Below are 16,429 nucleotides of genomic sequence, written 5' to 3'. Positions count from 1 at the left end.
GTGGTTGTTATTGTAGTAAGCTTCCAGATATTCGTGGGAAGAAGGAATGGCTTCTGCGTTCCGTTGTGGGGGAGGTTTCCTTTTAGAATATGAATCACTTCTAAGATAGGGAGGCGGTGGTTGTCCTGTTCGTTGTCGATGACAGTTATATCAGGCATCAAGTCCTGACAGGTCAGTCTAATACTGTGCGGGTCGTTGCAGTACCTTTGATGGCACTTCTGGAGCGTGGCACGAAACCTTCTCAGAGAGACGCTTCGTGGTCATCCCGGTATAAGCGCCAGGGCATCTTCGGACGTGGCATTGGAACTGGTAGTCCACATTAGTTTGCATCAGAAGGTTAGACTTTTTTTTTATCCTCATCATAAATCATATAAGCTTTTTGGTATCGTACCAGTTACCGGGTTTGATGTCCTCGGTGATAATTTCTGTTTGAACAGGCACTTCGAACAAAGGTGGTGAAGACGTAAGCGAAGTGTTTTCACCACTTTCTTTCGTAGTGCCTTTTCAAACAGGGGGGCAGGGCGAGAAGATAACAACCTATCGCAGAAGCACTGGTTCGGGGCGTTGTTAAGTGATTCCACATTCAACCGGCAGTTGCTCCAACCTCCTTGATCTTGCGATGTTGCAGCTGCCTGTGCTGCACAGGTGCCATAGTCGGAAACTTCCACAGGGACGTCGACTATTTGGAGAGAGAGGGAAAGAGGAAACAGAGCATCAGGGTTCACGCGGTCAACGTCACTTTTGAAAATAAAATGCTTAATGTAATGTTTAACAATATGCCAGTTAACAAAAGGGTCTTCATTTGTAAAGGCCTTGTCATCCTCAAATGATTTTCCCATGTTTATGGCAACACCTTCAACTAGTCTCCTCACGTGAAATCGTCACTTTTCAAAATAAGCCTGGCACCACCTCAGTTAATTTTATGGTCTGAATTAAAACTATGGGTCAACAAAGCGCTCCCCTGTGCATGAAGATCATAGGCCTTTCTGTGTTCCTTTAATCTTACATCCAGTCCCCTACCACTGACACTGCAATAACAACAATTGCAATCATGCTAGGGAACTTTGTACACTGTACACCAATGTTTCTCTCAGTGCTATTATTATTCTTGGTAAGGGCTTTAGACAACGTGCATTTATAGTTATAGACAATTTTTATATCTTTTTGGTGTTTATTTATAGAATCACCTACTTCCAAAACTCCTCATTTCATTGATAGCACGACCTGTACAAAATTTCCTTTTGCCCGGCTGATGACGTCAGTAATAAAATGCTTAGGGTACTTTAAGGACCTAAAGGTGTCTACGATATACGAAGTTCTTCGACTAAAAATGCGGGGTCTTATATACGAAGTGCCCTCAAAGCAAAATTAATAACAACATTCCTTTAACTCGTTGTGAGTGGTGGGAAAAAATAATATAATTTTCTTTTTTAGTAGCTTTTCTAAAAACTGAAAATTTAAAAGTGTTTCTATTTACATTCCTGTGAATTAGTACATCTGAGAAAGAAACCTTGCCATCAACCTCTCAACTGTAAATTTTATAGACTCAGCAGCTTTTTGGGCAGTATTCAGTAAGCAGTCTAATAAAGCTACGTCGTCTTCGTAAAAAATTATAATTATATCGTCCACATATTATCTCATCCACAGATCGGACTTACAGTTTGGGTTACATGGCTTTAATATTTCAACTTCTATGAACTCCATGCACAGGTTGGATAGAACTGGTGACAGTGGTGAACCTATAAAAACACCAGCTTTTCACTGGAAATGTTCATCATCAAAAGTGAAAATAGTAGTCAACACAGATTCTAAACCACTCGAGAAACTAGTCGCACGGAATAGGAAAGCTGATAAGTCCCCTCTTAATGTCTTTTTTTAATATTGCAAAACAAATTCAAGAAGAACATTCGTAAATAAGGAGGTGACGTGGCACCTATGAGACACAGGCAGTCGCAACATCGCAAGTCAGGAGGTCAACGAGGTTGGCGCAACTGCCGGTTGAATACGGAATCATCTAACAACACCCGAACCGGCACTTGCGTGATTAGTTGTTATCTTCTTGCCCCGCCCCCCACTTTTAAAATGTCGTAGGAAAACTGGTTTAACTGGCCCCTCGCTTTGTATTTTAACGTAGACACTGATGAGGAGCACCGTTCAGGTGTTCGAGCGTCTTTGTTTTATCTTTTGCACATTAATACGGTTTACCATATAATTATATAATTGTGGATTTTTATTACATGACAGTTTTTCACGATATTGTGAATTTCTAATCAATAATAATGATTTGGAGCGAAGCTCTCCTTCAGACTTGTCTCATGAAATATTATCTCTTCCCCCTTAGCGCTTTCTTCGCAATTAACCTTTTCAATTTCTTTTTATTTCAGTCTCCGGTGAACTGATCTCCCAAGTGTTTGTCCTTTATTCGAGTTTACTCATATAATCTTGGACAGAGGCTTTTGCTTTACACACAGTAACCAACAGGTTAAAAAAATACTGGTAAATATTGTGCCTTCAGGTCATAAATGCCATCCATGATCATTTCTTTGGTTGAGTCAGAATAGAATGTATAGAATAGAATATATAATTTAGGCCAAAGGCCAAGCGCTGCGACCTATGAAGTCATTCAGTGCTGTAAAGGGAAATTGACATTAACAAAGGTTTGAAAGGGGTAATAGGAGGAAAACCTCTCAGTTGCATTATGAATCAATTGTTAGGAGAAGGTAGAAAGTAAGATAGAAGAAAGAGAATATGAACGGAGGTACAGTAAAAGGAATGAGGAATGAAAGGGGTTGCAGCTAGGGACCAGAGGGACGCTGCAAAGAACCTTAAGTAATGCCTACAGTGCACCACATGAGGTGCATTGATGGCCCCACCCCCTATGGGGTTGAGTTATTGCTGGATTAGATTGTTGCTGGTTGGTTGGTACAGGTTAGGTCAGCCTTATGCCATCACGGTCACTTTCACAACGGCAGTTCGCCAATGATGGTAAAAGTGTCAAAAAAAATAAGAGGTAAGGTGGGGACCTCTGGATCAGGAAAAATGTTTTCAGATATATATATTAGAGCTGGGTAAGACCCATCCTCACCATACATACATATATATACGACAGATATATGTATGTATGAGAGGCAATAGACTTATCTTTCTTGCAGTCAGGTCGGCAATGTGACATAGTTGTGATTATGGAACCCGGGTTCGTTTCTTGCTACCGCACATCACAATATCTTCATATTTCTTGCACTTGGATCTTAAGGCTTTGTAGTGACAAGCATATCCAAAAAAGCACGAAGAATTAGAGAAGTTAAGAGGGCATTGTGGCTATTGCAATTACACACACACACACACACACACACACACACACACACACACACACATATATATATATATATATATATATATATATATATATATATATATATATATATATATATATATATATATATATATATATATATATATTATATATATACTGTATATATATATGATGAAAACATTCCTGAGCCTATTAAGGAGATGCTTCATTTCAATAAATCAAAGAAAACAAACTGGAATAGTCCCCGTGATATGAGAGCCACCAGCAATTCTGCTGAAGGACAGCATTCACTGAGACTTGAGCCCACCAGCTGAATGCCTCCTGTTGGATATGCTTTAGCACGAAGCCCAAAGTTCCGATCCAACCCCGAGGAGATCACGAATTCTCTCACTGGACATTTCAATCCGGTTTCTATCTGTTGTTCCTGATCCAGAGGTCCCCACCTTACCTCTTATTTTTTTCGACACCTTTACCATCATTGGCAAACTGCCGTTGTGAAATTGACAGTGATAGCATAAGACCGACTTAATAGTTCCTCGTTGGACGGGTCAGTATAGTTCTCAGCTAGCACTATGCTGGGCCCGAGTTCGAGTCTCCGGCCGGCCAATGAAGAATTAGGGGAATTTATTTCTGGTGACAGAAATTAATTTCTTGGTATAATGTGGTTCGGATTCCACAATAAGCTGTAGGTCCCGTTGCTAGGTAACCAATTGGTTCTAAGCCACGTAAAATAAGTCTAATCCTTCCTGCCAGCCCTAGGAGAGCTGTTAATCAGCTCAGTGGTCTGGTTAAACTAAGGTATACTTAATTTAACCTGTACCAACCAACCAGCAACAATCTCGTGGTCAGGTCGACAACGTGGCCTAGTTGTGATTATGGAACCCGGGTTCGTTTCCTGCTACCAGACATCATAATATCTTCATGTTTATTGCACTTGGACCTTTAGGCTTTGTAGTGACGAGCATATCCAAAAAAAGCGCAAAGAATTCCAAAAGTTAAGAGGACATTGTGGCTATTACAATTACATATGTGTCTGGTGAAAAGTCACTATAAGTGTGTATTTTATATATATATATATATATATATATATATATATATATATATATATATATATATATATATATATATATATATATATATATATATATATATATACAGGGTGTTTTTGAAATTAGGGGCCCCGCTTAACAGCATAAACTAAAATTGATATGGACAAAAACAAAAGTAATTCAGAACAAGTATTTATTTAAGTTTCTCTCTGAGTATTTAATATTTTGCGTGTCCTCCATCTGCCTGTACCACAGCCGCAAACCGCAAAAAAGCTGAGACTCAAACTCCATTTCCCTGAGCACTTCGGTCACCTCTCTTCACAGGCTGTTGAGGTTTGGTATACTATCATAGTTCACTGCGCGTGCTTCAACATGATCCTTTAAGATACTACCAATGTTTTCACACACATTAAGTTCAGGGTAGCTACCTGGAAATTCACTTGATGAGAAGAAATCAATACCACTGTTTCATAGCAGCTCCTGTGTCTGAAGAGCCTTGAAACATGGTGCCTTATCATGCAAAAGTGTGACTTCTTCAACAGATAACACATTTTCAGGATCTTTGAGGAAAGGAAATACTCCACCAGTAAGCACAGTTTCTCTGAAGTATTTGCCATTCCATGACTGTCTTTTTTCTTTGATGATCCACATTAACCGTTTGTCTGTGAAACAGAGAAAAATTTCCAGACATTCAGGAAATTTCACAACTTGGCGATAGCGCACGTCATCACTGTTATCATCCAACTTTGCAGCCCAAATGATGTCATTTTTATGATTTGGCTTCCTGACTGTGTAAATGAAGAATTCAACTGATGCGGCAACATGGAGAAAGTCAGCTTCATCCCAATCTTTAAGAAATGAACCACAAAACTATGCACAGTCTTCTCTCTGTTGCTGAGTGATGTTGGGCTTGCTGATAACATGAAATGGCTTGATACCAGATTTTTCAACTCACGATATACAGCACTATAACTTCCCTTCTTTCCCCTTTTTATTTCTAGTTCAAGCACCAATTTACGTAAAGACTTTCTTGGTCTACCCACTGCCTCAGCTATGATGTCTTTTGACTCCTGAGAAAGGACTTCAGGCCTTCCAAGATTCTCACTCTTTTCGCAGTAACAGTCTTATGGATTTTTGTTCCAGTTTCTTTTAACAAAGGATTCATCTCTTTAATGCATTTAGCTATCCAGGAACGTGAAATGAAGGATGCACCAGCATCCCTGGCCTCTCTGAAGGTTACAACCCGGATTCAGTCAATCCATCTGATTTCCTCCGAGTCGTTAGCCATGGCTGTATCTAACTCCATCACTCAGTCTGAAAATACAAGAAATGTAAAATGAAAAATAGCTTAACCCTTATACCCCGGACTTATAATGTTTAGCCTAATTGAAATACGTATATAAAATACTGCTGCCATAACCAGTCCTTGATATTTTGTGTGATCTCTATAACAGACAAGTAGAGTTACTCTGAAGTATGTGAAGTTATATATCAATAGAAAGCTAATGCTTTGAATATCCTGATACATTATAACCAATTATCCTAAATGCAAAGAGTCTGATGTAAGAAAATGATAAAATTGAGTTAGATTTGAAAAAAATTTTTTCAAAATTTACTTTGAATGACCATAAAATGTCTCTATAGTTAATTTTCAGTAGTGTTATGGGTATTAAATCGTAAGGTAAATAACATCCTTTCATTTGATGCCTAGTGTTTCATTTTATTTTGAAAAACAATGAAGCATTCAGGGCAAATTCCCCCATCACATTTTGGGCAAAAAAAAAAAATTTTTTTGTGTGGTTTTTCTTGTGTAGTAGTTTTCCTGCATTATACTTTGGCATGTAGCTGTATAAATTATTATTGAATCACGAGATATGCACACATTACAAATTTTACATAACACAAACAGCATAACAACACAGCTAACACAAACGTTTTGGCACGGAGATTGTCTTTGTAAACAAGCACTTTTGAATGAAATCCAGTTGTTCATTGCTTTGCCAAGCATTTTTCCTTCACTATGAAACACACAAAACATTCCTAAATCACAAGAAGCCATTATATCCATAAACTATACTGTTTAAACTGAAATATTTCATAAAATATATCGCTAGCTGGTTCCAATCACACAGCAGCAAAATCAGCTGCCTAAATCAACCACATTCAAGGCCAAAACAAAAGCTGATCATCTGATTGGTTGCTACTTTATGACGTGGAATCAGATAGCCAATGGCAAGGAAGCACTGTAGTGATGTTGTAAGGCCAGCAAAATTGCCTAGCGGGACGTGAGAGCTGCAAGTTTGAACAGAACTTTAGAGAGCCATGAACGTGGCCTCACGGAGTCTATATAAAGCCTTGATAATGGCTTTTACGGAGTATATATATATATATATATATATATATATATATATATATATATATATATATATATATATATATATATATATTGTTACGTATAGGGTCTTGGTTGATCATGTATTATTCAATTTACGTAGTTTTCACGGCCCTGCAAACCAAGATTACACGTAACCTGCCATGAAGCCAAAAGTTAACCTCAAAGACAGTCGTTAATTATAAAGGTCGCCAGTTAAGGGTTATTAACCTTAACAAAGAATATGAGATGAATTTGATTTTAAACGCAACGGTTCTTCCAAACATTCGGACGCGAGGCATACAAAGCATCGAGATTTAACCTGATTTTGCTTACCCTAAATCCTAGGTATTTTACTGGAATAACGGGGTTGAAGCTAACAATATAATAATGAGGCTTAATCTAGACTTCGTAAACACATATACAGTAAGTGGGGATGAAGGAGGGAACAAAGAAATGCGAAATACAGAAAAAAGATAAAAGAATGGGCGAAGTTTTGAACAAAAAGCGACTTTACCTTAGGATAACGCAGCGCACCAACACCGCTGGGGTGGGGGTCTTCACAATTGCTCTTCACTTCACTAATAGGATAATAGACAAAGAAAAGGAGAAGAGGCCCCGTCGGACATGTGGTCTCTCCGAATGCTCCATCTGTAGTTCCCTGACAGGCCTGGGTCAAAACAGGCCTACAGTCATGCCTTCAGGCGTTACGCTCTTGTTAAAAACATTCGCCAAGAGACAGGTAGGAAGGAAAAAGGGACCTTAGGACCACCTATTCTTAAGGCTGATAGGGAAATTTTTATAGGGTAAAAGGCCTAACTTACCTATCCCATTCTCCAACGGACGTTAAGGTTTGAACTGAAGATGGGACAAAGCAATTTCCTGTCTCAGTCAGGCTGATATTTCTATCCCTAAATGTTCGAGGGCTGAACAGCGTAAATATTTATAAAAATATATATATATATATATATATATATATATATATATATATATATATATATATATATATATATTGTCACGAAGTGATCAAGACCTTGTTATTACACAAATAATAATAATACCAAAAAGTTACCTCACATCGACTAGATACTTGAAACCTCTTAACAAAGAGGTTTTGACTGAATCACTAAAGGTACAATGATCCCATAAAACTTACTTATCACTTGAGAAAATCAATGTGACTTCATCAAGTTATGGGTGAGGCAACAATTATTAAGTTATATCCAGACTGGTGGAAAATGGGATCACTTCAACAAACACTGTAGCTGTCTCTCTGGTTCTATTTTACCTAGATAAGTCTCAGGTGAACAAACAGATACAGCACTTACTTTGTACACATTCATTAATGTCTGTAATTACTGGTGGTCAAAATGAAATGCTGTGTTTTAAAAAACTTTAAACAAACAGGTTTATTTCTAAGTTCAAAAGTTATATGCAAAGTTCACAATCTCAAAAGATTTACTATTAATTGACAACAGTGTAAGATTTAAGTATTTCTTAATCAAATTTAATTCACAAAACTCTGATTTATTAAGAAAGCAATTTGGTTAGGTAAGATTCAAACTATTAACTATCACTCAAGTGCCAAGTATATACCTGATTAATTAACACATACATTCACCAAAATAACAGGTAGGCACTGACAAAGTGTTAAGAAATCACCAGCAAAACACAGTCATTATAAAATTATAATAATATGATAGCACAGACATATAAGAATGCAATATGCAAAAATGGAAATATACCAACCACCAAAATATATGCTTAAAAATTATATTAATCTTTCAAAAGATCACTTCTCTTTTAAAAACGAAAAGTTAAACTCACGTCTTTCTAAGACTGTCTCATAGACAACACTGCCAAGTCACTAAAACTTAAACATAACAAAACTCAGGATTTACCACATTACCTTTTGTAATTATTACACCATTACACACTTCCACAATGCTTGCACAAAACAATATTCCTGATCACTGTCTACAAAATTAACACACTCCTGGGGTGAGTTTTAACAGAGCTTTTACAAACAGTAAACCTTCAGTATTCCTTATATATATAATGGGATTATAGAGAGAGAGAGAGAGATGCTTATCCCAGGGACCCCTTTGGCTGACTGACTGTCTTTGGAACAGCACTGCACTTTTAACTCTCACAACAAGCTCTTCCAGAATACATGATACATAGAGTATGCATACATTCATACATAAGTATACATGTGTATGAATACATACACGGCTAAGCTTCGAGCGCCTGATCTCTTATCTATGATAGACATTTCCTGGGACACTCACACAGCTGAACAAACAGAAGGAAGTGCTTTTAGACCCAAAATTGGTTGGCTGACAGCATGTCAGCTTCAACTCTCTTACTGTTCCTCATTCTCTCTTTCTCAGATTACGAAAAGAATAAGCATAGGCACAGCTAATAAATATAGGTTAGACATACATGATAAATGTATAACAGAGAACTCGCCGATTGGCTGACAGCTCATCACGATAATATAAGAGGGGTCCTTTTGCCTAAGCGCGAGTTACTGGACACCTGTGTAAATAAGGAAGCGATAATAATTATCTTACCCTCTCTCTCCACAATACGCTAAGAATTCGTCATTCATAATACAATTCCATTATACAATTAATATACATCAAACAAATGGGAAAACATACCAAAGCATTGTACAATTACATGATATACAATTTATCTGTAAGATAAAATCACATCTCGCAAAAGACATTTTAAAATCACTTGTAAAATGGTTATATATATTATAAATATAATATAATATATATATATATATATATATATATAACATATAAACATATAAATTACATATATATATATAGAGACATATATATATATTGTAAATGGTTATATATATATATATATATATATATATATATATATATATATATATATATATATATATATATATATATATATATATATATATATATATATATTTATATATGAACAGTAAGTTAACTGTTTATAGATAATTGCACAAAATACTTACTTTCGTGTACTTGATAAAGCAGTGTAAGTATGTTGGTGCTCGGAGATTTAATAGTTCCTATTAAAGACATTACTCTGAAAAATTCCAGATTTATATCTAGTTATATAAACTGCCCTATAGATTTAGTGATGGCAAAGGACGTTAGATATATAGAAATAACTAGAAATGTCAGCTATAGTCAATATAAAAACTAAAGCTAGGAACAGTAAACATCGCATAGAAACTGAATGGCAAGTTATTTCTGTATGAAACAACGAACAATATAAAACAGACCTAATACAAATGGTAAAAGGTTAAGTAACTATTTGTTTTGGTCTTTGTTCATCCATTGTAGCGTCCTTTTCTCAGTAGAATGTAATTTATATTCCAATACTTTGTTTGCTTTGTTTGTATTAATTTACTGGTAAAGCTGCCCCGTCAAAATTGGCATTAATTCAGGTAAATCTGCAATTGCACCATAACTATAACATGTCAAGCACATGATGTTCGTCCCCATTTTCTTTTTTCAGATTTTGTGACAGTTAAACGTGGATTTTATAACCAGAAGACTATGTCGGTTAGACACATGTAGAGTAAATGCGGATTCACAATAAGTAATATACAGTAGGATAAGCTGTCCTTTTGTTACGTACTTACAACCGTCTCTTTCGCCTATCGAAAAATAATTTCATTCAACTTTTTCTTCAGTTATTCGACACTCCTCTTCTTCCTACCACTCGTCCACTCGATGTGGTTGTCAGGGCGGACAGTGCTATTCATTCGCCGACTGTTTGATTGACAGTCAGTTACGAGACAAAGTCAGACGTAATTCTGTGAGTGGAAGGATAAGATTCAGAGTGAAAAGGATGCCATTCGGGGAAAAGGGAATGTATGGCATTCTGGGATTCACGAACGGGAATGAGAGAGAGAGAGAGAGAGAATGGTTTCGGTTAGGGGAGAATTGTATTAGGGACCAGAGGATGGGATGTTGGTCCCTTTCATATAACATCTTTGAATAAGAATTTGACGAATTCATGAGCGCACAGTTTATTGGTATTAACCCGGTATGTATCCACCTTTGTCAAAGTCCAGGGTAAACTCAATGGGACGAAGTGTTTTGGTACTAGCCCCTCGAGGATCAAAGATATCGTTTATTAATACAATTTGTCGGTCACACAATATAGAAATGGGTGTATATAATACTTTGATGCTATTACTAAAAACTGTGTCCCATTGAGCTTCCGCCATGTTTAGTACTAGTACCTTGGAGGAGGTGGATACATACCAGGTTTAATACCATAGAGGGTATATATCTGGAGATGCTATCTGTATACCAGCACTATGTAGTTCGGTGGTCCTCCACAAGGGCGGCGCTGCAGAGCCTTGCAGCCATCTTTATCATTAGACATGAATTATCGGACAGACTCTCTACTGGTCAATTCCACGTTATATTTGGAAACCACCGAAAGCACAGCGACAAGTTTTACCTTTATTACAGGCTGTCAATTGAAAATTTTGATGAACCTTTACCCTTGTCGAACATCTCTTGTGCTGTCTCTTGTGGTACCAGCGTGTAGAGTGGCATCTGGACCCCAGTACTGTTGTAAACCCCAGAGATCTAGCCTATCTGGTGCCGTCCTAGCAGCTGGGCACCATCAGCATCTTGTGTAGACAGACAAGGCGTCACTAGCGCTGCGCAAAAAACGTCGACACTGATGTTAGAAATTCCTGACCCCCACGTAACGCGTCCTAACATAACACTGGTAATGCTAGTGTAGTCCAAATTAGTGGTTTTCCGTTGAAAAGCATGGGAAGATACCTCACTCTGTAAAAGACGGCGTCAGATAGCGTCAGCAATGCGACATTTTTAGCACTTGTGCATCCAGACCCTAAAGGTCTGGTAACTGCAAAAATCGAACAGAGGCTTAGTCCGATTGTGAATTTTTTTTATCCTGAATGTTTAATGAGTAAGTGTTTAGTGAATGAGTGTTTAGTGAATGTTTATGAGTAAGTGTTTAGTGAATGTTTATTGTTTAGGGTTAGTGAATGTTTTGTGAGTGCTAGTGAATGTTTAGTGTGTAAATATTCAGTGAATGTTTAGTGGGTGTTTAGGGTTTAGTGAATGTTTAGTGTGTAAGTGTTTAGGGTTTAGTGAATGTTTAGTGTGTAAGTAGTCAGTGAATGTTTTGTGAATGTTAAGTGTTTAGTGAATGTTTAGTGTGTAATTATTTAGATTGAAGTGTTTAGGGTTTAGTGAATGTTTAATTATTCAGTGTAGGGTTTAGTGAATGTTTAGTGAGTGTTTAGTGAATTTAGTGTCTAAGTGTTTAATGTTTAATAGTGATTATGAATGTTACCGTTGAGTGTTTAATGAGTTTAGGATTTAGGGTTTAGTGAGAATGTTTAGTGAATGTTCAGTGAGTGTGTGTTAGTGAGAGTGAATGTTCAGTGAGTGTTTAGTGTCTAATGAATTTTTATATGGTGAATGTTTACTGAGTGTTTAGGGTACAGTGAGTATTTAATGAGTGTTTCTTCTTCTTCCCAGTTTGTTCCCATTTTTATATGGGGATGAGCCATTTCCATCTATTTCCATCTATTGCTGTGCTGTGCTTCTGCCTCATCAATTCCCTTCTCACGCAGGCCTCCCCTCACACAGTCCTTCCATCTCTTTCTTGGTCTCCCTCTTTTTCTTCTTCCCTGGACCTCCATTCCCATAGTATGTCTACCAGAGTGGTCCTCATCTCTCCTCAACAGGTGTCCATACCAGCTGAGCCTCCCCTCCTGCACTTTCTTTGATATTTCCGCCACCTTGGTAATCATTTTGGATCCTATCCTCTCTCGTCACCCCAGCCATCCACCTAAGCATTCTCATTTCTACCACATCCATCTTCTCCTCTGTCTTTCTCAAGCTTGCTGTTTCCGTGCCATACATCATTGCTGTTCTTACCACCGTCTTATGAAATTTTCCTTTTAACCTCAACAGTACTCTTTTGTCACAAAGAACTCTGGAAGCCGCCTCCAGTTGTTCCAACCTGCCTGTACCCGATGTTTTACTTCTTCTTCCATACTTCCTCCAGCATTAACAAAGGACCTCAAATGCTTAAAATTATCAACTCTCTATTGGTTCTCCCCCAAGCTGAATACTTTCCCTATCACCCCCATCATTGATGGTACTCATATATTCTGTCTTAGATCTACTTATCCTCATTCTTCTGTCTTCCAGTGCTTGTCTCCATCTTCCCAATTTCATTTCCAGATCTTCCCTGCTCTCTGCTCACAGGACAATATCATCCGCATACAATATGTTCCACTGTACTGCCTCCCTTACTTCCTCTATGATAATGTCCATCACTATGTTAAAAATAAATGGGCTAAGAGCCGACCCCTGGTGTAATCCTACTCTCACCTCAAAACCCTCCGTCTCCCCAACACTGTTCCTCACTCTGGTAAACACATTCCAGTACATCTCCTGTATCAATCGCACGTACTTCTCTGGCACCATCCTCTGCCTCAGGTTCCTCCATACCTCTTGTCTCGGGACTTGGTCATAAGCCTTTTCAAGGTCAATGAATACCATATGTAGGTCCCTTTGTTTTTCCCCGAATTTCTCCATTAGTTGTCTCAGACAAAATATACCATCTGTTGTTCGCCTTCCCTTCATAGATCCCATCTGCTCTTTACCTATTTCTACTTCTTCTCTTAGTCTGGCATCTATCATCCTTTCCAGTATCTTCAAAGTGTGGGATATTAGTTTAATACCCCTATAATTACCACACTCTTGGACATCTCCTTTCCCTTTGAAGATTGGGATCAGTATACTCCCACGCCACTCATTTGGTATCTTTTCCTGCTCAAGGATCTTTATCATAAGATTGTAAAGTATATCCACTTCTTCATCCCCTAATGCCTTCCATGCCTCCACAGGTATCATGCCTGGTCCGGTTGCCTTCCCATTCTTCATCTTCTTTGGTGCATCCAGCACCTCTTGCTTAGAAAACATCATCACCATGCCAATGTTCACCTGCCTATTCCCTCTTATTAGTCTATTATTTTCTTCATTTAACAGCTGTTTGAAATATTCTTTCCATCTCTTCACAATATCTTCCTCCTTTCTAAGTACTACCCCATCTTGATCTTTTATTTGTTTGATATGTGTAATATCTTTGGTGCTCTTATTTCTAGCCTTTGACAGCTTGATCATCTTATTTAATCCTTCCTTCATCCCCAGCTCATTATACACATCATCATACAACTTTGCTTTACCTTGGGCTACCATCTTTTTCACCACCTTGTTTTTCTCTCTGAACCGATCTGTCTTCCACTGACTGTGACTCTTCCCATTTTTTCTTTGCCGCCTTCTTATCTTTTACTACTTTCCCAATGTCTTCATCTCACCACCAACTCTCCCTTTCCTCCCATATGATTCCAGATGTCTCTCCCAGCAGCTCCTTTCCATGTCTTCTTATTACTGCTGCATTTCATGCACACCATTCTTGAACATCTTCAATTCCTATATCAATATCCTCCAAAACCCTCCTCTTAAACTCTCTCTTCTTATCCTCCTCCTCACTAATTTGTACCATTTAATTTTCCTTATCCCTTTAGCTTTGGTTTTTGTTTCCCTTTTAGCTTCAAATCCATGCATAGCAGTCTGTGTTAAAATACATGGTCGCCTGGGTAACTTGCAGTTCTTGACTTCCCCAGCTTTATCCTTTATATAGGAGTAGTTTATTTGGGAGCATCTTCCCCACTCCTATATGTTATTAGATGTTCCTTTTCTTCTTAAGGAATGTGTTTACTGTTGCCATGTCGAGTGCCACAGCAAAGTCCACTACACTCTCTCCTTGTGGGTTTCTCTCCCCAATTCCATGGCCCCCATGCACCCGACCAATCACCTCATTTTCACATCCGACATGGCCATTCAAATCTGCCCCCACTATCACCCTCTCATGTTCTTCCACTTCTTGCATTACTCCAGCCATGTCTCTCCAGAAATTTCCCTTCTCTTCTTCTGTGCAACCAACCTGTGGTGCGTATGCACTTATAATATTCAGAATCTCTCCTCCAAAACACATCTTCAATCTGATGATACTGTCATTCTTTCTTTGCACTTCTATCACTGTATTCTTCAATTCACCAGACAGTACTATGCCAACTTCATTTCTGCCCTGTTTATTTGCTCCACTATAGTACAGCTTATATCCATCACCCAATCCTTTAGCTTTATTTCCTTTCCATCGCATTTCTTGCACACACAAAACATCTACTTTCTTTTTCCCCATCAGGTCAGCCAATTCTCTACCTCTCCCAGTCATGGACCCAACATTAAGCTGACATACTCTAAATCCAATGTGAGCTCGCTTCTTTAGCTGCACCCGCTCCTGATGCAGTAGCCCTCACCTTATCACAGAGTTAGGGTGATGTCTCTGTGCGTTGTTTATGGAGCACGCCCTAGCATTATCTCTTTCCATATTTCGATTCATTCCAGGTTTTGGCACAGATTTTTACGGCTGGATGCCCTTCCTGACACCAACCCTCCCTATTTATCCGGGCTTGGGACCGGCACCCATAAGGGTGGCTAGGTTGTATTTAGTGAGTGTTTATTGTTTTATAAATATTGTGAATAATTGGTAACAAACAGTGAGTGCCTAGTGAGTAAATAAATTCAATAGTGTTAGTGTTATTGAGTGTGAGTGTGTAGTAAGTGTGTGTGTTTTTTGAGTGTGAGTGTATAGTAAGTGTAAAGTGTTTAGTGATTGTAATTGTATAAGTGAGTGTTAGTGTTTAGTGATTGTACATTACTGCTTAGTTAGTGTTTAGTGACTAAAAATACCCTCAAAAGTCCTGTAATTTACAGGAACCATATATGCTAGACATTGCTTAGATCCAAGAGCAGATGCTTAGGCCTTGACCACAACGGTTAAATAAATTTAGGCCAACCTGTTTTTGTAAATAAATAATTTTTCTCTGTGGAATTGGGTCAATCTAATAAATAATAATAATAATAATAAATAATAATAAATAAAAAAAAAGACCTTTAAAAATACAGGTTTTGTTAAAGAAAATGGCAGTTAAAAACAGCATTTATTTAAAAATAAGCTAAAAAGTTAAAATCTTATCAATTGCTTTTTCTTTATAAAAATGATTGCAAGCAATTGTCCGATAAATTCATATCCAGTGGGTTAGTGATGTGTAAAAGAGGTAAGTAAATGGGGGTGTTAACTAGTTAAAATTTCTCGTTAGGGCATTATTCAGACAGGATCGCAGGATGCAATGGCTGAAAATGCATGGATTTTTCATCTTTTATCCCATTCTTTTTGGTTTGTGGAGTTAGTAGCTTCATTTTCATTAAAATCTGGCCGTGACGTCATCGGAAAGGCGGCTCCCTGATTGGCTGTCTTCGCCAAAAACGTTTCTTGTGTGATCAATGGTGCATTCAAGGAAAAAATAAATTAACCGACAAAGTCCCAAGGTGAAGGGCGGCAAATCTGGATTCCCGCAGGTGTTGGAAGGGCAACCTGGGGCGAGGGTTAAAGTCGTTCGACGTCAGGCATCTCTGAGTAAACAGGTGGGTGCAAGGGCGATCTTTGCAAATCATCCGGGGTGAGATCTCACTAAAAAAAATCACCCTAAATGTGATAAAAAGGTCGTCCTCAAGGGGTGTAGGTTGGGATGCGGGTCTTGCCTGGTTGTCCTCGGCTTAA

At 38.1% G+C, this 16,429-nt stretch overlaps 1 protein-coding gene across 1 annotated transcript; it reads right to left on the bottom strand.

The window, feature by feature from the left end:
• Positions 1 to 14,488: 14,488 nt before the first annotated feature.
• LOC136844160 (uncharacterized) lies at positions 14,489 to 15,040 on the bottom strand. Its single transcript, XM_067113176.1, has one exon. The coding sequence runs from the start codon at positions 15,038 to 15,040 to the stop codon at positions 14,489 to 14,491; it is 552 nt and encodes a 183-aa protein (XP_066969277.1).
• Positions 15,041 to 16,429: the final 1,389 nt, after the last annotated feature.

Source organism: Macrobrachium rosenbergii, chromosome 12 (genome assembly GCF_040412425.1).
Source record: "Macrobrachium rosenbergii isolate ZJJX-2024 chromosome 12, ASM4041242v1, whole genome shotgun sequence".
NCBI classification, from domain to species: Eukaryota; Metazoa; Arthropoda; class Malacostraca; order Decapoda; family Palaemonidae; genus Macrobrachium; species Macrobrachium rosenbergii.
Note: the sequence above shows the minus strand (reverse complement) of the source record. Positions and strands in the feature narration are given on the sequence as shown.

Bases quoted from the DNA above. Each gene is read 5' to 3' on its own strand.
- LOC136844160 (XM_067113176.1), bottom strand. From the start codon at position 15,040: ATGACTGGGAGAGGTAGAGAATTGGCTGACCTGATGGGGAAAAAGAAA.